At 49.8% G+C, this 20,161-nt stretch overlaps 2 protein-coding genes and 1 long non-coding RNA gene across 3 annotated transcripts in view; 1 reads left to right on the top strand and 2 right to left on the bottom strand.

The window, feature by feature from the left end:
- Positions 1 to 1,990: 1,990 nt before the first annotated feature.
- Positions 1,991 to 6,596, bottom strand: LOC118165535 (regulator of cell cycle RGCC-like). The gene is made up of 5 exons (XM_035323607.1): positions 6,509 to 6,596; positions 5,944 to 6,099; positions 5,361 to 5,441; positions 4,363 to 4,425; positions 1,991 to 2,887 (listed from the first exon to the last, which is right to left on the bottom strand). The coding sequence occupies exons 2-5, from the start codon at positions 6,095 to 6,097 to the stop codon at positions 2,880 to 2,882; spliced, it is 306 nt and encodes a 101-aa protein (XP_035179498.1). The 5' UTR covers positions 6,098 to 6,099; positions 6,509 to 6,596; the 3' UTR covers positions 1,991 to 2,879.
- LOC118165537 lies at positions 2,917 to 4,347 on the top strand. The gene is made up of 3 exons (XR_004750098.1): positions 2,917 to 3,340; positions 3,517 to 3,796; positions 4,130 to 4,347. It is a non-coding gene; the product is annotated as an uncharacterized LOC118165537 (long non-coding RNA).
- A 5,166-nt stretch (positions 6,597 to 11,762) lies between the features above and the next one.
- ARHGAP36 (Rho GTPase activating protein 36) overlaps positions 11,763 to 20,161 on the bottom strand; it is a 12,664-nt gene continuing 4,265 nt past the window's right edge. Inside the window, exons 3-11 of the mRNA XM_035323602.1 lie at positions 18,653 to 18,715; positions 17,971 to 18,230; positions 16,977 to 17,172; positions 16,451 to 16,506; positions 15,883 to 16,033; positions 14,979 to 15,127; positions 13,936 to 14,106; positions 13,152 to 13,249; positions 11,763 to 12,206 (exon numbers count right to left, since the gene is read on the bottom strand). Of these exons, the coding sequence (XP_035179493.1) occupies positions 12,074 to 12,206; positions 13,152 to 13,249; positions 13,936 to 14,106; positions 14,979 to 15,127; positions 15,883 to 16,033; positions 16,451 to 16,506; positions 16,977 to 17,172; positions 17,971 to 18,230; positions 18,653 to 18,715 (1,277 nt within the window). The 3' untranslated portion in view covers positions 11,763 to 12,073. The remainder of the gene's footprint in view (positions 12,207 to 13,151; positions 13,250 to 13,935; positions 14,107 to 14,978; positions 15,128 to 15,882; positions 16,034 to 16,450; positions 16,507 to 16,976; positions 17,173 to 17,970; positions 18,231 to 18,652; positions 18,716 to 20,161) is intronic.

The raw sequence follows: 20,161 nt of genomic DNA, 5'->3' as shown, positions 1-20,161 counted from the left end.
GGCTGGGTGTCCTCCCAAACGACCGTGGCAGGGTGGGGGCTGCTGCTCACTTTCCCTGCCTCTGCTTCCTTTGCCCTCGCCCACTGAGGAGGGCCGTAACATCCCCAGTGCCCCAGGAAACCCCAGGTTGCTGTCCAGAGCCGGCTGTTCCGTGCTCCTCCAGCACCCTGGCAGGGCACTGACAGCACCGTGCATGCCGGAGGCACCCTGAGCCCTGCAGAGGACCCTGCCCGCCGTGGGATGGCTCAGCCTCGCAGCACGGGCTGCATCAACATGACCAACCCGACTCAAGGGGCTGGATGGCCAGGAAACCTCCAGAAACGACCAACCCCCTCTCCTAGGGCACCCACAGACAACCCCTCTGGTGCGTCACGGTGTTATTTTGCTGCAGGGGTGTGTTCAGAGCAGCAATTTTTGGGGGTTGATAGTATTTACAGATGCAGTTGCTTGGCAACGTTTGCAGCAGCCTCGCTATTGCGAAGCCAGCACGCAGCAGCTGGGGCAGTGCAGGGTGCCCCAGCCAAGCACCCAGCGTCACGGCCACCCAGTGGGTGGGAGACCACGCTATCAGCCAGGTGGGGGGCGAGCTTTTAAGAATACCCTTCCCACATGTGCTCGTAACGCATGAGCGATACTCACAGGGAAATTGGGACCGTGGGTGGAATAAATACCACACTCAGAGTTAGAGTGCAAGGGTGAAACTCCTGCACACAATGAATCAGAGGGGGGAAAAAAAGCGTCCCGAGTGACATCAAGGGGCACTGCCATCACCAGTCACCCACCACGCAGACAACATGAGCAATCTCGGCAGGTTCTGCTGCCCCGGCCCCTTTGACGTGGGATGAGTCTCGCTGCAGAGCAGGGTGCTTCACACCCCAGGACAGGGTCACAGGAACGCAATCAAGCAGCATCTCCACCTCCAGCCCCACAGCACTGCTGTCACCCCCACCCTTTAGCTGCCCTTTGAGGGCTCAGGGGTCCGTTCTGGGAGGCAGCTCTGCAGCCATGTCACACAGCATGGGAAGAGCGATGGCAGAATTTGTCCCACGCACAGCCTGCCCTTTGCCGGGCTCTGCTCAGACAGCTCAGAAGCCCTGCTGCTTCCTTGCCCAACTGCTCGAGTTCACCAGATCAGCGTTTTGTCAGCAGACTTCTGGGACAGAATTAGCACCCAAGCTGACTGACTACATGACCAGCAGCCTCAACATCAGCATATCGCATAAACCCAAAGGGTGAGGGAAGAAGCTAAATCTGTCTTGTTTCCTGCTCAGACAATTGCAACAGAGCTGCACATGTCCCTCCTTCACAAGGACGTCACAGGGAAGGAAGGGCAGCATCAAGAGCTGAAGCAGGCAGCCTCCCCCCACCCCAACCTCTCCCTACATTCCTCCCAGTCATCGTGCTGCTCGAAGGGCAGCTTCTGTGTAGGGGAAAATCCTGTGTAGGGGAAAACCCAAAGGAAGCATCAGCAGGGCCTCTACCCTAGCGAGCAGGAGCTGCTAAGAGTCTGTACACAGTGTTACCCACGGACATCTTCACCTTTCCAAACATACTGGGAATAAACACACAGCTGCAAACCTGGCTCCATGGCAAGGAATCTTGTTCTCTTCCTGTTTCTTTAGGCCAGTCAAGAAATATTCCCTGTAATGTACTTTCAGGGTAAAATAGATGGCTCATCACCTCCTCAACAGATGGAGGTGGAACAGAGGGGATTCTGCCCCAGGCACTTTCCTCCTGTCCCACCTCAGGTGGCTTCCCCATGCTACCAAGGCATGGGCAGAGAGGACCATGGTGTCCCCCTGGGGTCCCCCATCCCTCTCCAGGCAGAGGAAGGCTGTTCAACTCATTCTGAGCTCCCCCACAGCTGCTCACAGCCCCCTGGCTGGCTGTACTCAAGGCTGGAGCAGTGCTTGCTCCCACCCCTGCAGGCAGCACCAAAGATGAAAGGAGCCCACAGGAACAGGCTGGACAAAAACACAGACAAGTGCAGAGACTTAAAATCCCATTCATAAAAATACAGCAACTGTACAGTTACAACATCATTTTTACAGTGTCTATAGCAGAAGCCAGGGCAAAGGTACCTGGGGTCCAGGCAGGGGCCTTATTTGCAGATACCCATGCAAAGCAAAGGGCAAGCAGTGGCTGCTGCATGACACACCACAGCAGAAACAGGCTTCCTGAACCAGGAGAGGACTCCGAGGTATCACTGAAGCGCTGCAAGCTCATCTCCCCCCAAGCCATCATCATCCCCTGGCTTCAGTGGCATAAATCCCCCTAACCCACTTGGTCTACAGATGCCCAGCCCTCCCTCATTGAGCACAGCCTGGTGCCTGTGATTACATTAAAGCAGAGCTGCCTATGCCACTCCAGCCAGCAGACCACAGGAGATCTCCCAGCAGACCAAAAGCAAGGCTGAGGAGAGAACTGCTCAATGGCTGTGCCCACACCACCAGGGAGGAGCACCCTCAGGCTCCCATTGCCCTCCCAGCAGCCTGCCCTGCCCAGACCCCAGGGCCTGAAGAAGCCACGAACACAGAGCTGCCACAGGCCTGAGCCCATCAGTGCCAGGAGACTAGCACAAGCACAGCTGCCCCCAGCACCCCAACCCCACAGCCCCAGAAACGCATCCCAGCTCTCCTGCTGCTGGTCCAGAAGGCAGCTGTGAAGGCAGACTGGAGGAGGCTGGCCTGCTCAGGCAGGATCAGTCCATGCTTGTGGTTTCCTTGCCTTTCCCTGACACGGAGTAGCACGTCCCATGGCGCAGAAGAGCTGTCATCCACTCAGGAGGGGAGCGGCGGGGCACAGAAGCAGAGGGTACATCAGGGAGGCACTGTGTGCTTTGACTGTGGATGCTCCTCCAAACGCTCCAAAGCCACTTCTCACATCTCTGCAGGACAAACAACAGAGGGGAAGAAGTGGTGAGACCTCAGCTGGGGAGGCCGCACAGCACACTGGACATGCTCACCACTATATCCAGCATCACCTGCAGCAGGGTTAGAGCAGAGATCTGCTGTCAGGGCTACGTCTCCCTTACTGGTTTACTGACTCCAAGTATGACTCAGGACCAGCAGAAGCAACACTTCCCCACCAGTCAACTAATTTTGGACACTCAGAAGGGAAGGAAACCCAGAGATACTGAGAACTGTGACCTACGTAGCCTACTGGGGAGGAGAGGAATAAAAAAAATAAATAAGTAAATCACATTCTAACTCTAGCCTGCCACTCAGAAACCCTTTTAGAGAGGAGTTGTGAACCCCATGCCTCATTTTCCCCAGCTAGAAAGCTCCTGGGGACTCACCTCACGATACGGTAGTGCTGCCTGGGTAAACCTGCTTAAGGGGTCCCACATGGTATCACATCCTCCCCAGGGATCCCTGCAACCTAGCCCTTTGTCAGAAGAGGGAATCTGCAGAGTGATACCACAACCTGCTTGTGCTCCCAGAGTACTGGGATTCCCCTGCCACTGCACGTAGCACGCAAAGTGGTTTCTGCTCTGCGGAAGTCCCACTATGATAGACTTGCCTACTGCCAACATGTCCCAAGTGGCACTTGCTAGGTGGTACTTATCAAGTCTGAATCTTCACATTCCTGACTCCACATGGGATATTTCCACAGGGCCATACCACTACTACAAATACTCGTTCCCCTCCTGCTCACCCACTCTGTTGCCTGTTGCAAAGAAAAGCCTTTGGGCAGGTATGATGTAGGTAAAGAACCACGAATGTCTTGAGATCTTCCTGAAAATGCCAGTAGCCCTACGTGATGCTATGTTTAGCCACTTTTCTCCAAGGCCTTTGTTGTTAGGGCCACCCTGGGCTTCACATCTGCAGTGCTCTCCACCAGGGCAGTACTCCCACCTCTACTTTGCCATCTGGGAAGATGGAGACACCAGGGAGAAGACAAACAATGGAATTTCTGCCCCAAATGAAAGAGCTTGAAGGCACACAGTAATGATATCCAGATAAGTACTCCCCTCAAAAGGGAAAACAGGAAGATTCATCTATGGGACTAGGATTTTTCACTTACTGCCAAAGACAGGGTACAAGCCTCCTTCAGTGGGAATCCCAGCTGTGAGTAATGCTAGCCCAGGCTCCTCTAAGCCAGAGGCAGCAGATAAGGCCCAGTCTAGACATCCTGCTACGCTGGATGCACCTACCTGGGGTATTTCCTAGAACAAGGGAACACCAGAAAATGCAGCCAGACCAACTACAGGAAACAGGCACCCAGAGACAGAGGGGATAAGTCATGCCCCAGCTCCACACCAGGGGAAGAACACAGCCAGCTCTGGAGAAACCACACTGATGTGTCAGAGGCATTCCCTTGTCTGTGCTCAAAGCGTGGTGACCAGGGCTGGGTACGTACCTTCTAATACTTTGTCCAGATCTGCAATGAACGCCTCCAGCTCCTGTGTGTCTCCAAGTTTAGCTAGGGGACAGAAACAGAAACCATCAGTCCTCTTTCCTTCTTCCCCTCCTCTAGTTTAAGAGAAGATCTCTGCCCCTTGGTTTTGACTGCAACTGCTCAAGCTGTCTGCTCTTTTCACAACAGTCAGGTGCAAATTTGCAGGCTGCCTGGGAGCATGTGGGCAAGGGTTTATGCAATGGCTGCACAGACAACTGGGGGGGCGGGTGTTCCACACCCACAACATTGCCCTAAGACAGCACAGAAAGGAAAACCCCAAGACTAACTCTTACCTGCAGATACAATCTTTCCGCCCTCCAGTGCTAGCTGCCTCCACACAAAGCCTCACAGCCCACCTACCTAATCCTCTCTGCTCCCAGTTCCAGACTTGGGCTCTGGGGCTACAATGGTGCCAAGAGGCATCATGCAGATCAGCATCCTGTACAGCAGCCAGTGGCAATTTAGGCTTGTAATCAGAGAAAACAGAAAGGCAGGGACACATCCTCCCATGTGCATGATACGAGGTAAGTCAGCATGGGCTCAGCTGAGGTCAGGGAACTGGATTAGTATGTAGTGCAAAGAAGACAAGTTCCCTGTGTTTTCTTATCCCTGTAAGATCCTGTGCTTCCCAGGTCAAAGCTTCATGCCAAGAGCCTCCTAAAGAGACCCCTGGTCAGCCTAGCCTTGATTGGGAACATACCAATCCAACTTCATATCTCTTAAGGGATCCAGCCAGGGCCTCAAGGCTCATTCCCACCTCCAGATCCTGCAGTGCACCACTGGCACACCTGCACACACATACACCTCATGGAGCAGGTGGGTGTCCACTGCTCCTGAGCCAGGAAGGGGTGACCTCAGCTGCCAGACATGGGAATTTCTGCACTGTTTTAAAGACTTCTCCCAAACGTGCACAAGAAAACCCTGGCAAACAGCCTTTCAGGCAGATCTTTTAGCCTTACCTTTAGAGGGGTAAGCACTGGCATGTGTGTTAAGATCCTCCTCGCTGGAGTTTAGACTGCTTGCTGGGGATGTGCTGGTACCTGCAGATGCAAAGCATCAGTCAGTGTTCAAGGCCACAGGCACCTTGTAAACAAGTTGCAGGACCAGGGACCGATCTTGTGCATGGAATAGGACCCCAGTCTACCCTGACTCTTGCCCAGCCCACCTGTTCTTCCCTGGCTACAAGGAATGCTCGTAGGTTGCCTGGGCATGGCCATGGGGATTCCTCAGGGTTACTACAGAGTGCTGCTTCCTTTTGATATTCCCTGTTATCTCAAGTTACCAGCGGTCCTACAGAAGCCAACCCAGCAGAAACAGAACCAGATGTTGGCAGGCCCTGGACCAAGATCCCATGGTAATCACAGCCCTCCCAACGTTACTCATCCAGCCCTCAGGGGATGAGTCAGATAGGCAGCCCAGAGGCTAAGTCAGCAGGGAGCTTTAGCAATTTACCATGGAAGAACCCCACAACTCTTAAAGCAACTCCATCCTGATGGATGCCATCCTCCCACACCTCTCCTTATTCCCCAGCTCCAGACTCACTCTCTAGCTCATCAATGCCGCTGTCATATACACTGGGGCCTGCTTTCCTCTTCAGCTCCTCCAGATGCTGCTCAGACTGACGTGCAGGGCCTCTGTCAAAGTCCTCCATCGCCTCGTTGAACTCCCGCAGCAGGTCACTGAAGTCGTCAGACATCGCTGCAGGCAAGAAATCAGCAGTGAGGCGCCGGGGACATGCACCGGGCAAACAGCCTCTGCCAAGTCCCTTCGGGAGCTGCACTGTTGAACACCTCTGTGCAGCCAGACACAGACACTTTTATTGATCCTGGACCCAGCTTCATCCCATGCCTTCAGGTGGGATTACAGCAGGGCTCTGGACTATTTTGAGCTGCAGCAAAAGCGCCCTGGAAGCCCACGAGGGACCTGCGGAGAGCTGACCCCAGGGACGTGCCAGGCACCACCTCCGGGGGCTGCGCTCAGGGCGCCTCCGCGGAGGTCTCAGGCACCGGCTCAGCGCTGGGAGGGCTCCGGCCGCGGGACGAGGGCTTGGGACACCCCCGGGAAGGGTCTCCCTGACCGGGGGGAGCACGGGGCCGGCCTCACTCACCGTGTCTCGGGGTGCCGGGGCCGTCGCTGCTCGGGCGGGGCGGGCGTTGGGCCCGCGGCCGTTTTGTGCCGGCGGCACCGCCCCGAGGCCGCCCCGCGCCAACCGGAGCCAGCGGCCGGGGCTCGGGGCCCGGCCCCCAGGGCAGGCCCGGGGCCGCCTCCGGGCCAGCCTGAGCGTGGTTCCTCGGCGTGGTTCCCCCCGGGCCGAAGGCTGCCGTGTGAGGTCCTCAGGCTTCCTCCCGTCCTCCCGCCCGCGGTGTGTGAGGAGTTGCTTTGCAGCAAATGTACACGTTCGTGTGTTTTAGCCTCTTGCACGTCTGTGTGCTCAGGATAGGCACAGCTGCATAACACGAATTTGTAGTCTACAGCCATTTCTGCCTTTGTGTCTGCTCTTGAGGTCGGTCCTTTTAGCTACAGAGCTGCTGATCCATGAGTGAGCTCCCCAGCAGGATTTCCCCAGCTCGTCCTCACAGCAGAGCCATCCTCTGCGACCCGAGGAGTTGCAGGAAGCCCCCACCACACTCCATAGGTACAGGTTGAATTTGAACCTTGCCAGTTCCTATTCCTTGATAGCAATGGAATTCACCAGGTCACCAGTTCTTGCTTAAGCACTAGCTGTGTGTGCTAATCAATGAGCCCAGCTCTTCACAGCAAAAGGAGGCAGAGTTTTTAACCTGCAGTGGGCTGATACCTGTAAGTTGTCACAAAGCTGGACTGCTGATGGTGCACTTGAGTTTTGCCCTGGCCTGAAAAACTGACCAGCAACAAAGGTGAATGGCTGAGCCCAGAGGATGGTGATCAGTGGCATGAAGTCTGGTTAGATGCAAGTAACTAGCGGTGGAGCATGACACAGAGGGAGGCTACAGTCTGTAGATTAAAACAAAGGGTGTTTGTGTTTTCTAGCTGGCTTGGAGCTTTCTTTAGCTTTTACTCCTGTACAGAACCATCAGGTAATGCTGACACCTTTGTGGCTCCAGCTGGAAGTCTATACAGGCAAGCTCCTGTTCTTCAGTTTTTACTTGTAAGTGTTCATGTTGAGACGTCTGTGTCTGGACAACACTCTGCAACACATTCCCACAAGTGATAGGTGCAGCAAACACCTGCCTAGCGCTGCCTGTTCTGCCTAGAGCTGAATAAATTCAGCACCAACAATTGGCAAATAGAAGAGGTCCTCATCCATCAAACTGTCCGACTGCCTGATGACGAGACAAGAACAAGTTCTGGAATGTCATCCAGAGAAGATTGCCTGGCAATTGTGGCCTGTGCTGGGAAGCCTCCAGTGGTTTTGCACCTTTCCCATTAAATGTACACTGCAGAGCAGAGGAAGGCATGCACTGCCCCTTGCTGCTGGTTTGTGGATCTGGATAGTACTCTGTCACTGTGATTCAATTTTGACTAAAACTGTCTGCCTGCCTGGGCCCCAGTAGCTATAGGAGGCAGATGGTGGCTCTAACAGATGAGGCATTACAGAGGAGTGGAGTCTAATTGCTGCAGATGGACAGTATCTTTAGCATTATTTTTTTATATTGTTTCGTATAGCCATACCAATAAATCGATGATGTCAGCAGCATTTGTCAGTGTCTCTAATTCTTTTCAGTGCGGGGTGGTGCAGAACATTTCAGCCCGATTCGCAGCAATTCGCATACAGAACGCAGCAAGTCTACAGGTGCTGCACTGCCCTCACGTGGAGCTTTTAGCAACATCCCAACGCTGTACTAAGCAGTTCTCAGTCCTGTGATGTGGTGGAAGGTCCTTGCAATCAGTGGTTTTTACATTTTCTGTATTAAAAAACTCCAGCTTTGAAAGGTGGATTTCTCTGAGGTGACTGCAAAAGACACCGCTGTTACAGTGTTTGGAAAAGCAAACTTGAAAAGCAATTTTCTTGCAAAGCAAAGCAAACAGCATTTCAGAGTACCTGTCACCTTCAGGTTATCATAAGCTTGAACAGTAATTCAATGTTCCTTGTAGTGGCTTTTTTGAAAAGGGCTCTGCAATGCCCTGCACTTCTTCCCATGGCCCAAGGGGACCAGCATGTGAAATACAACAGTGTGTGCACATATAGATTAAATTTAAGGGCAGCCAGCCTGTCTGCCAGGAAGCCTTTATAAGGCTGATTTAATCCTCTTCTAGGCTGTTCACTGTAAGACACAGTGGTGACCACAAACCTTATGGTCACCTTTAAATCCCCGTGTGGCTTCCAGGGGGGCTATGCACTTGTGCTTGGTTCTTAGAGAGAGGCATATGGAAAGTTCAGTGAAATTAAAGCTCAGAGGAATCAAAGTAGGGAAGCCAACGGTGCTGATAGCATTAATCTATGCCACAACCGTTCTCTGAGTGACTTGCTAAAGTGAGGGGGAACATGGAAATGTTTGCTCCAGTTGTGCTTTCATTTTTTGAAACTGAAATATTTGATCAAAAACTTAATGGCAACAGATGTCTGAATTTCTCGCCGTTGACTTCAGTGCTAGATCAGGTGCCCCTGGTATTAGTGACAAGTCAAAACCATACCTAGAAGCAGTGTGATCATGTTGTGCTCTGGCCACGACAGGACATAAAGCACTTTGCTGTTTTGTACTGTGCTTGAGATCCTAATGTCAGCCTTGACGCTTCTGGCCTCCTCCTTTGCAAGCTCATAAACAGCTGTAGCTGCTGAAATGTTTAGGCAGCAGAGTTCTTGTAATGGTCTCACAGTGAACAAAGATGAGGGATGCAGAAGGTTTGTGCCATCTCTGTCCATTTTCTATGCCTCAGTCTTGCCAGCACCACATACAGGCAGTGGACTCATTGTCTCCAGCACTGCTGGCAGTGGTGTGCCATTCTGCTTGTCTGTGTCCCTCCCCATCGTGCATTATGAGTTTCCAGACATTACATCACTACCGCTGCTGCACACTTGTGCCTTGCCTTTACCTCTTCCATAACCTCCTCCGTTAGAACGTGCTATATACTATTCAGCCCCCAGGGAATCCCATGTATGACACTTTTAGGAAGGTCCCTCCCAGGATATCTCATCAACCTGCTGCACTTACCAAGACTTACCCATCCATCCCCCATACGTCCAGGGCTCAGACACTTCATATTCCCACATGATGACAAAAAAACTGTTTCACAGTCCAAGTTTCAGCTTGGCATAATGATTTCAATGTGCTTTTATCCAATTCAAGTTATAGAGACTATCTGCTTTCTCTTGGATTCAAAATTATTGGTGAATGTTTGTAATGACTCCTCCCAAGCTGAGGATTTTTCCCCTTCTTAATGCTCCCTTTCAGAAGGGACACAGAAAAGGTCTCCTCGTGGTGTATATTCCCCCTTCCCTGATCTGCCAACGGCAACAGTTACTAGAACACCTTATCCTTGGCAGTCCTTTGCACCACATGGGAACAGTGAGACCAATGCTGGCAGTTGAGTGAGGAGCAGAGAGTCTCACTGACATGCCAGAGTCTTTTAGGAAGAAACTTGGAAGGTCCCCCACAGGGTCTGCTCTTGCAGCAGGTATAATCCTGCAGACCGTCCTGCACAGAGCAGCTGCTGCCTCCTTGGATATGCTCTTGGTTACACAACCGATGCCTGAATGTGCTTAGTGGCCCCAGAAGCATTCAGCAGACTCATGGTGTCCTGGGTTTATCTGTTTTTTGCAGATTCAACAGCACGGCTAATCTCTGAAGTTTATCTGTTTTGTGGACGCTTTCACCAGCTATCTCTCAGCACAGTCCTCACAGCTTGCTGTTCTCCAGGTACAATGTCTCCACCCATACTGACTGTACTCATGTGCAGGGAAGGGGCCCTTTCAAAACAAGAGTTCAACCCTGAGCAGTGCACCATCCACTGGACAGAGGCAACTGAGGCTACAGTGTAATATCTCCCCCTGACTGATGGCAAAGAAGGCTCCGGCATTCAGTAACAATCCTCTTGATGCTACAAAGGGTGGCCAAAGCCATAACCCTGCAATGGCAAGTGTAGGGCACATGAGCTGAGCTGTGGACTCCCTGCTCACAAAAAGGGAAAGGCATCAGCATTTGGACCCTGTGTGTCACCCCTTCCCTGGCTTGTCACCCCCACAATTGTTCCCAAGTAGAAAAGCATTGGCGGTGCAACCATTTTTTGGATGCGACCACATCCCAGATGATGATCAGGTTTTTTTCCCAGCTGTCCAAATGGAGCAGGACTCCCAGGAATCCCACGCAGGAGGCCACAGAGCCTCACCCAGACCCTGACCTATCACCAGCTAGAGCAAAGCACAAACCCCCAGTGCACATCACTGCTGGGAGGACTCATACCTCCAGTGCACCATGGCATTGCCCCGAGGGTGCCTCTGTACAAACAGAACAGCAGTGCAACTTAACTGTGGCAATAAAATTGTCCCTGCTCTGAGAGGCTGGGCAATAGCAGAAGACTTTCCCTGGCTCCCAAAGGCAGCTGAACACAAAACTTTATAGATATAGAACAAACCAAACCAGACATTTCTCAGAGACCATAAAAAAAATATAAATATATATATTTATATATATATATATATATAAAGAATAAGATATTAGATGGTCTTCTTGCTGAATATTAACTCAAAAAAAAAAAAAAAAAAAAGTTCATAATCTTCAGAGTATATAGTTCCCTCTTACTTACTACACTAGATACATGTTTTGTGGTCAATACTGTGTTTTATGTCTATAAAATGAGCAGCTGGAAACCTGAAATGAAAGGAAGGAAAGAAGGAAAGGAAGGAGGGAGGAAAGTGCACAATGCAGTGATAGGATAACACACGGCAAATGGGGGTCTCAAAACACAAATTGCGTGAAGTTGAGCTGCATTTTTCTATCCTTACTGCCCTGCTAGCAGACCCCATCCCCTTGTGTCTCAGGCCGGTCTGTGCAGCAGGTCTCAGCCCAGGCTACTGCTGCTCCCCCAGCCCTGTCCCTGCGAGCAGCTGGCCGGCAGCCAGACCCCCCCAGAGCCCGGCTGCACCCATCCCAGCGGGTGACTGGAGGTCCCATCCGCTGAGCACGGCAGAGCTGTTGGAGACCTCTGCCAGCTGCTCCTCATCCTGCTCCAGTTTGCTGTCCCGGTGCATTGGGCTGGTGGTTATTCGGAGGGGAGAGGCTGTCTTCCCCAGGCAGTCCCACTGCCAGAATGCATTGGTAACCCTGAGCTCTGAGTCGTGCACAGCTCTGGGGATTAGCAGTAGATCACAGAGGCAGTGCTGTGCTGAAGGTCGTACAAGAAGGCTACAAGACATGCCAATTGCTTTTTGGCTTGCTCTCAAGGCACTCTCACCTATGCACGCCACTGCCTACAAAGCCATACAGGCACAAGCACGCAGGTTTCTTTGCTGCCGTCTAGCAATAAGCTGTAGAAACCCTTCCTGCTGGCAACAAGCAAACACATCTCCTGCTGCAGGTCTGCCGACACCAAAACATTTTGGCATGCCTACTGCTAGCAAAGATGCTCCCACAAACATTTATACACCCTTCATCTCTTCACTCCTCCAAAGTGGGATAGAGAACTTATTCTTGTGGTAGAAATGTTGCACAGTTTTGTCCATGGAAGGCAGCGCAGAGGGCCTGGCCCAGGCTTACTAGATGTCAACATCCAGGTTTAGGAATGAGATATTGCTGTAAAATTCTGATGAGAGAGAGTTGCTTTCCAGGGCCTGATCCGACAGTGGGACTGGAGCATACTCCTCTGTCAAATTCTCATTTTCTGTGCTCCTAAGAAAGGAAGAAAAAAAAAATAGGATTTTCAAAGTGCTTCTATTCCAAACGCCCCTTCCACAGGACTGCTAGCAGTGTCCCCAAGTAATTGTCATCTCTTTGAACAGTCCCAAAAGGAATGCGAAGTAAGACAAGAAGCAGTAGCAGAGGTGGCTTGTAAGGTCTGTGGTCCAGGCAACGAAGGTCTGTGGTCCAGGCAACCATTTCACACAGGACAGTCTGTGTATATTGAAGGAGATCTACAAGGAGACTGAAGGCTGGTGAGCTCCCCTACTTCACATTACAGGGGACTGAATCCCTCCTGTGTTACAAGTCATGATAAAGACCCAGATCATGGGACACGAGGCCCTTTTACCCCATCTTCCTTGATCATAGGGAAGTGCATGAGCTCACATTCTGGGCCTCTGTGGGACCATCCTATCCTGCAGCCAAGTGGATTTACAGACGTAGCTGGCAGACACACACAGATACATGCACATGCCTGTTCACACAGATGAAGGAGAGGCAAAAAATGAGCAGAAATGCAGACAACACCAAGAGTGAAGAAAATTTGGAGGAGGCTGGTGATGGAGCTGAAAAGGGAGCAGTCATCAGTGTGTGATCCTAAGAGCCTGGAGAAGCGGAGGGGACTGGGAGCGCAGCAGGACAAGAGCTGCTGCACATACAACAAAGTTTGCAACACAGACGAGGGGGAAAAAAAGAATAGGGAGGTCCAAGGGACGGAGAAAAGCCGTGATGTTTCAGCTGGTAGAAGCATTAACACGGAAAATGAAGGATTTTGGATGGGTAGTTTATGACCAAAAGTGATGGAAGGAACAGGAAGGATGGGTAGTGAGGGGAGCGCACAAAGGTTCAGCAGGACATGTGTTTGACTTGCCAGCAGTGCAATGAGTGTTGCTGTGCAGTGCAGTGAGGTGCCCTCCAGCCTTGAGCATGACTTACAGCACAGTATTGAATTTCCTGCGCAAAAGGTAGTCAATGACGTCAGGGTCTGTCTGAAACAGTCTTCTTAAGATGTCATGCTGCATTTCTGGAGAGACCTAGGAGGGATACACAAAAACACTTGCTCATGGCACCTCCTCCTCTCAAAAAAAGCAGACAGCCAAGGCAAAAAAGCAGACAGCCAAGGCCCTGTGCTGCAGAGCCAAAAGGACGCTGGGTCAGTACTTGCTTGCAGACCTGTAGAAGTAAGACCTAAGTGGAATTTCACAGAGAGGGAGATGTGATGAATGGTTGGAGGTTAGTCACAGAAGATTAGGCCATAAATATGCAGCCAAAGAGAGCCTGTCTCAAGGAAAGGGAGGATTAGAATCATAGAATCATTAAGGCTGGAAAATACCTCCAAGGTCATCTGGTCCAACCATCCTCCTACCACCAATGTCATCCATTAAACCCACTAATCCCACCCATTAATCTAGCAGGAGGGTTGAGAGAGGATGGAGCCAGACCCTTCCCAGAGGTGCCTGGGCACAGGCCAAGGTGCAGCAGGGACAATTCTGATAAAGAGATAATTCTTCCCCTGGCGGGGGATCCATCCCAAATTAACATTCACATGTGTCATGAAATATGAATCAATTGATTCATGAATATGAATCAATTTTACTCAAGCTGACTCAAGTTACCTGCTGTTAAATGGGGTTGTGAATACATTCTTGCTATTATTAGGAAACAGTTCAGATGGGAAGAAAAGGTCTAGAAAAGCTGTCCTAGGGAAAGCCTCACCTACCATGAACAGGGTCTGGTAATGTTCAATCAACCTCTGAACTACCAGTATGATGGCAGTGCTGTCTTCAAAGTTCATAGCACCAGCATCTTTTTCTCCAGGCTTCTCTTTCTGCAGTATGTTGGGACCAAAGACTGTGGCCAAATTTGAAACTGTCATTTTATTCCCAGGAATCTAGCAAGCAAGCACAAGGAGAAATTACAGATTTTGTATGCACTGGCACAAGATGTCCCAGGATAGCCTCACCCACCCTAGGACAGGAACGCGAGCTATTGAGTGAGGATAGAGTGCTGATCTGGGTCCAGTTTGGTCGTCCCTGCATGCAGGGCTAGCTTGAAGGGTGGGTGGTGCTGGAGTACATGTTCACCCCTTCTTTGCATCAGAGCCTCCATCTCCCTCTAACTCACTTTCACAACCCATGCAAGTTAACAGCTGATATTTCTACATTGTCTTACAATATGGGGGGGGGGGGGGGGCCCAACAGTCTCTTTCCATCATGGAGAGACTTAGAGCTCAAATTGTCCAGAGAAACCAAAATCAACCTCAATGCATGATGGTGAGTTCTTCATGAAAGTTGGAGGTAGAATACTAAAGAGGTCCCTTGGGCTGCCTACAGGTGTACAGCCAGGTCTTTCTGGGGTTACTGAAAACCAGAAAACACTTAACTGGACTGAGAGTGACCCAGACTCACCAAAGAAAAGGAAATTTATTGACAATTTGTTTTTTAAGCATTCTTTTTCTTCCTCTTCTTCTTTAAATGTTGCCTGCCTCAGTTTCTGTAAGAACAAAACCCAGTCCCTAACTAGCTGTACAACAGAGGGCAGCCTGAACTGTCACCTTTAATTGATCTAATTAAAACATTGGCTAAAAATTGAAAAAAAATCCTCAGCATTTGGCTGGCTCAACGGTATCAAGAGGAGAGAGCCATCGTGAACCCAAGGTGTCAAAGGAATAACCAAGGCTTGCAAGAAACTCTGCTGGGTTTTAAGCAACAAAGTTTGAACAACCCCTTCTTCATGCAGTTGATCCTTGTGGGCCAGCCTTACCTCCTGGCCACTGGGGCCCCGGGAGCTCTTGGCGTGCTGGGCCACCTTGCTGAGGAACCGCAGAAGGCGGTGCAGCGTGTCACTGTGGCAGGGGGGCAGCACGAAGAGCAGCAGCTGGAGCACAACCAGCTGTGCCGGGACTTCCATGGCTAGGCAGAGAGAAACCCATTGTTAGTGCAGTTTCCAGCCTGCTATACACATATTTCCATCTGGACAGCCCTAGTTTAAATCCTCAGTAACAAGCTCTGGAGGGAGCCAGACTGGTATCCTACCCTTTATAGTAAAGCATGTACTTCTGGCCAGTCTTTCATCCTGTTTATGCAGAGATGAAACTCCGTGAGAGCCCATTAAAATCTACAATGTGATTGCACTTGGTATTTTACAGCCCGCAGCCAAAGACTGTCCTAGATCAGACGGACTATAATGTGGTTATTGATGTGGAGAATCAAATACCAGAAGAGAAGGATGGAAAGGGGAAGGCAAAGAGATGGCGAACAAGACCAGGAAAGAGCAAGGATGGAAGCAGTGGAAGCAGCCTAAAGACTCAGTCACCCTAAATATGGAGGGTAGGTGGACCCGGGCAAAGAAATCCTTAGTTGCGCAGACTGTTGGGCTAGGCCCCAAGCTCTACAACATCAGAACATTCTAATATAGAGAGACACACCGCTGCCCCTCCTTTGTTGCCTGTCCCTTCTGAAGAGCTTATAGCCATCCACAGCAGCGCTCCAGTCGTGGGAATGGTCCTACCACGTTTCAGTGATGGCAACTAAGGTGTAGTTTGCCTGCTGCACAATAGCTTCCAGCTCCTCCTATACGCTGCCCATGCTGCATGCATTACTGCAGCTGCACTTCAGTTGAGTCACTGTCCTAATGTGTACTTACACTGTCCTAAGTGGGTACTTACAGGCTGTGCTGAGGAAGGCTGCGTAGAGCTCTCTGGGAATCAACGAATCTGACATGTCCCGAAGAAACTCTTTGAGCAGAGCAGCCACGTCATGAACGCTTTGATGTTCATCCAAGAAAACATCCAGTCCTTGGTCAAACTCTTCTCTCAGCTTGAAGATAGAAATGAAAAGAATAAAAGCAACAGTCAGTTATTCCTTTTTATATGAGTAATGCTGTCAAGAACTTCTTCCTGTGCAGAGCTACTGCAAGAAAGCATGCCAGAGCCCAAAAGCTTGCTACTGACCAGAGGGAGCACCTTGGCTGGAGAAGAGAACCCAGAGGGAGCTCTGAAGTGCCACCAGGGGAAGGAGGCTCCTATGCTAAAGGCAGCTTGGAGAGATGAAGCCTGCTTTCCATGGCTGCAAAAAAGGACCCAGCAGTTTACAGATATTCTGCTCCAGCATGGCCTGTGATATTTTAGAACTCTGCATGCCAATGTCTGCTTTATTCATTCACCTCCCATACAGGTATTTGTCCCTTGGATACGATATTAACAGTATGAGGATGCAGTAAGTGTCTCACTTTACCTGCTGAACTCTTTTCTTGGAGCTCCCAACTCGGAAGATGCCCACTGTTTGGAGACCTGCAGGACAGATGGGTTAGTGCTCTGCATTCTCACAGCTCCCTGCTGCCCCAACCCGTCCTTAGAGCACCTGAACATGTCAATATCATCGAAACAGTTCTCTTGACCTGCACATGAGGCAGTGTGTCCTTCCCCATTTCTGACAGAGGGGATAATAAGAAAGGTTTTGGAGCCTAAGATTTGCTGGGGTTGATTCTGGATCAGGGAGGAAAAGCCACCTTTACAGTCACTCTGAGATTTAAACTGGACTTGCAGGGGAAGTTAAGGCCAGCACAGGTGACATTCACCTCTCAGTCTAATGGCTGCCTCCAGCCTGGAGGACTCTTCCTGTTCAGCAGTGTACGTTGCCCCAGAAATCAGCTGTCTCCTCCTGTATCTGGGAACTTCCAGGCCAAACTGCCCTGGCCTAGCACTTGCAATGGGTTTTACCAACCTGCTCTGGGACAGACCACAGAGAAATCTGTATTTACCGTATGTTTCAATATGTTTGCAACATCTGTCCACAATCCGTGGGACCTGCCAGGTGATGGGGTTGAGGCTTAACATCTTTTTCTTGCCCAGGTTTCTCCGTGGATCCAGCTCGTGGGGGTGTGACAACTGCAGGGCCTCCAGCAGCTTGGAACTGTTGTCACTCAAATCGGCGATGGAGTCCACGGACATTGCCCCCTGGGATGGAGGAGAGGTCATTCACAGGGTGGCAGGAACTGCCCCACAAGATCCCACTGCGCCACCATTCCCGTAACCTCAGAAGTTTGTGGGAAAGGTAAGTATCACTTCCAAGTGAACGCAGAGGTCTACAAAGAGCCTGTCCTGGTTGCAATAGAATCACAGAAGCAATTTTCATCTCTCACGCATTTGTTTATGCACACTGCTCCTAGTGCGAGGTGTATCTAAACACAGCCTTCCTACTGGGGCAGAGCCCATGTTGCATGTAGACATGGGGAAAGAGGAAACATCCCCAAATCCTTCATCTTTGATTGTGCAATATACTGGATTTAGTTACCTACATTGGAGCTGCTCTACACCCGGATTTACAGGGACACAGCAGGAGTCAGGATGAGTCTCTGTTCCAAAGAGATGAGGCAAACCAAATTCAAGTTCACACCCACCTCCCCCCACAGGAAACAGCACTAAACCCAAGAAGCTGTTTCTTATCTGTCATTACAGGAATTTGGCCATGTCCTTCTGGTAACTTTGGTTTTCCTCAGCTTTCTGCCTGCATAAAAGACAAGCTAGTAGAGACTGGCCCACCCCTCACAGTCCATCTTTTGGGTGGAAGTGGCCCGAGTGTGTGAACTGCGGGCATCTCATTTCTCTGAGGGCAGATAAGGACACAGCATGAGTAACTCACATTCATTAAGACCCTGGAAAACCAGATTTATTGCTGAAGTCAGGGCTTCCCCCAGCCTACAATACTATCACGACGTGTCTGCCAGATAATTTAGTCCATTTTTGCAATCATACCCTTCTCTGACTCCAGGAAGAGCTGTGGTCAAGAAAAGCTGGGGAAAGAGGCTCTTCAGGGAACATCTCACAAGGTACCAGCCAACAGCTCCTGCCCAGTGGGGACCTCTTCTGCATCTGAGCCCGAAAGTTTGTCACTGTTGCTTCCACCTCCAAGCACAGCCGGCGGCTACTCTTCACAGTTTCTTGCAGTTGCTTGTATGCACGATCATTGGCAATGACTTGGAAAAGTGGGATCCCAAAAGTCTGAGGAGAATAGTCTAGGAAAAAAACATGGAGGAAATTGAAAAGTATTGCTATCAGTGAAAAAACAAGACTGCACTCTACATTTCTGCTTTCCCCCCCTTTCCAGCTGATATCCTTCAAGAGACCAGAAAAAAAAAAAAAAAAAAAAAAAAAAAACAGAACTCAAACCAGCAAGACCAGGGGGTAAAATGTGCAGGTAGGCAAGTGAACATCTTCACATATGCACATTCATGCACATACTCGTATGCACTCTTCAACATACTCTCATGTTTGTGTAATTATGATTACACACCACACTGAAAAAACAACAAAACAACGTTGGTCTGGGACAAAGCATTTTGCTGACTTTGAACACTTCCCATCTCAGCCCCATCAAAAAATCACAAAGTCTATTTGAGATGATGACCAAAACCTGGGTAAAAGGAAGGCTGCTCACCTTTCTTCTCCTTTGAAAAGCTCTCCAGTTTCTGGCGGATAGATTTACTGCCTTTAGGTCCAACTATGGGGACAAGAGAAAGCAAAGGCTATGATTCATTAGGCTGCTTTAGGACAGTCCCACCTTAAAGCCATTTTCCTTTCTGCACCCTCAGAGGTTGAGCGCAGTCACAGGCACCTCCCTTGGGTGAGTGAATGCTGAGAAGCTGACAAAGCAGTGGCACACTTAGACAAAACACATGCCACCCAGAAATCCCATCCTGATCCTAGACAGTCAAGCTCCATATTTAAATATGCTCCAAGATATATTCAGGAACATCAGTCGTCATTCTTTATTGCAACTATGAACTGAAACCTTATCCATTAACCATACTAAATCAGGCCAGAACACATCATCCTACTCTGGCTTGTGCTCTTTATTCCTTAAGAATTTTCTTCCTAGACACAGCTTATATAAATGTTTGGGTTATTTTGTAAGATTTAGAAGAGATCCATGTTGGTATGAACAGTATTTGTATAAAGAATAGCCTACGTTAATCATTATACAGCACCACATGTGTTGTTTCATTCAAATGACTAGATAGCAAAAAGATGAACAATCCGGAGCCAAAAGAAAGTACCTAGATAAGGAGGAAAAACATCAGCAAAACTCCACTGCTTAAACACCATCACAATAACTCCACTCCTAAAGCTTTCCAAATGTTCCCAATGGAAACAAACCACGAGGCAGCAGATAGTAAAGAAACCATCAACCTCCCCCTGTCCAAAAGGCATGAGCTGGCATCTCTGTGAGAGAGTAACACATAAAGCCCACTTCACACCTGGAAGATGAGGATGACCTCTTTTCATGAGAGATGTACCTCCTTCAGAGATTTCATCTTTCTTGTTCATCTCTTGCTTGAAACACATACTTATTCTTGCAGAATTGGCCAAAATGAGATTGTAGTGCCCATCAAACGTTTCCTTTGCAGTTCAGAAGGGTAATCCTGAAAGTGGCTGTTTGCTCTCATGTCTAAGATGCTGCAGAAGATTGTTGGGACTGAATGAGGCAAAGACTGGAGGAAGGAAAAGTCAGCCCAGAGAGTATCAAAGCTGAAGACTGCCCCACAGGATGGCTCACAAGGAGAGGCACACCCTGTGTTCATCATAGTCTAGGTCCTCTCTGGAGATATGAGGATTAAAAAAGATGATGAACACCTTTTCATTGAGAAAAATAATAACTGGACAATGGCTATTTATTAAAGAAGGCAGAAACTGCAAACCGGTGATTGTTGGGGAATGGGTACAGACAGGTGGATGGACTCAAATGGAGACTGCATAGCCTAAATTCAGGCATTTCCAAATACTATGAACCTGTCTTTAAAATGCTGAGATAGGAGAATGGTGTTGCAGGTACCATATTTTCATAGCTAACCCTCATTTGCTATCTTACATTTACTATTGAGAAAGAGAAGAGAAGAGAAGAGAAGGAGAAGGAGAAGGAGAAGGAGAAGGAGAAGGAGAAGGAGAA

Source organism: Oxyura jamaicensis, chromosome 4 (assembly GCF_011077185.1).
Source record: "Oxyura jamaicensis isolate SHBP4307 breed ruddy duck chromosome 4, BPBGC_Ojam_1.0, whole genome shotgun sequence".
Taxonomy (NCBI): domain Eukaryota; kingdom Metazoa; phylum Chordata; class Aves; order Anseriformes; family Anatidae; genus Oxyura; species Oxyura jamaicensis.
This window is presented reverse-complemented; position numbering and strand designations above follow the sequence as displayed.

What these genes read in the sequence shown, in the direction of transcription:
- LOC118165535 (XM_035323607.1), bottom strand. Translation starts at nt 6,097, where the DNA reads ATGTCTGACGACTTCAGTGACCTGCTGCGGGAGTTCAACGAGGCGATG. An exon ending in CGGCATTGATGAGCTAGAGA is followed by an intron (nt 5,442 to 5,943) that starts GTGAGTCTGGAG and finishes TTGCATCTGCAG; the next exon opens with GTACCAGCACATCCCCAGCA. An exon ending in CAGTGCTTACCCCTCTAAAG is followed by an intron (nt 4,426 to 5,360) that starts GTAAGGCTAAAA and finishes TCTGTCCCCTAG; the next exon opens with CTAAACTTGGAGACACACAG.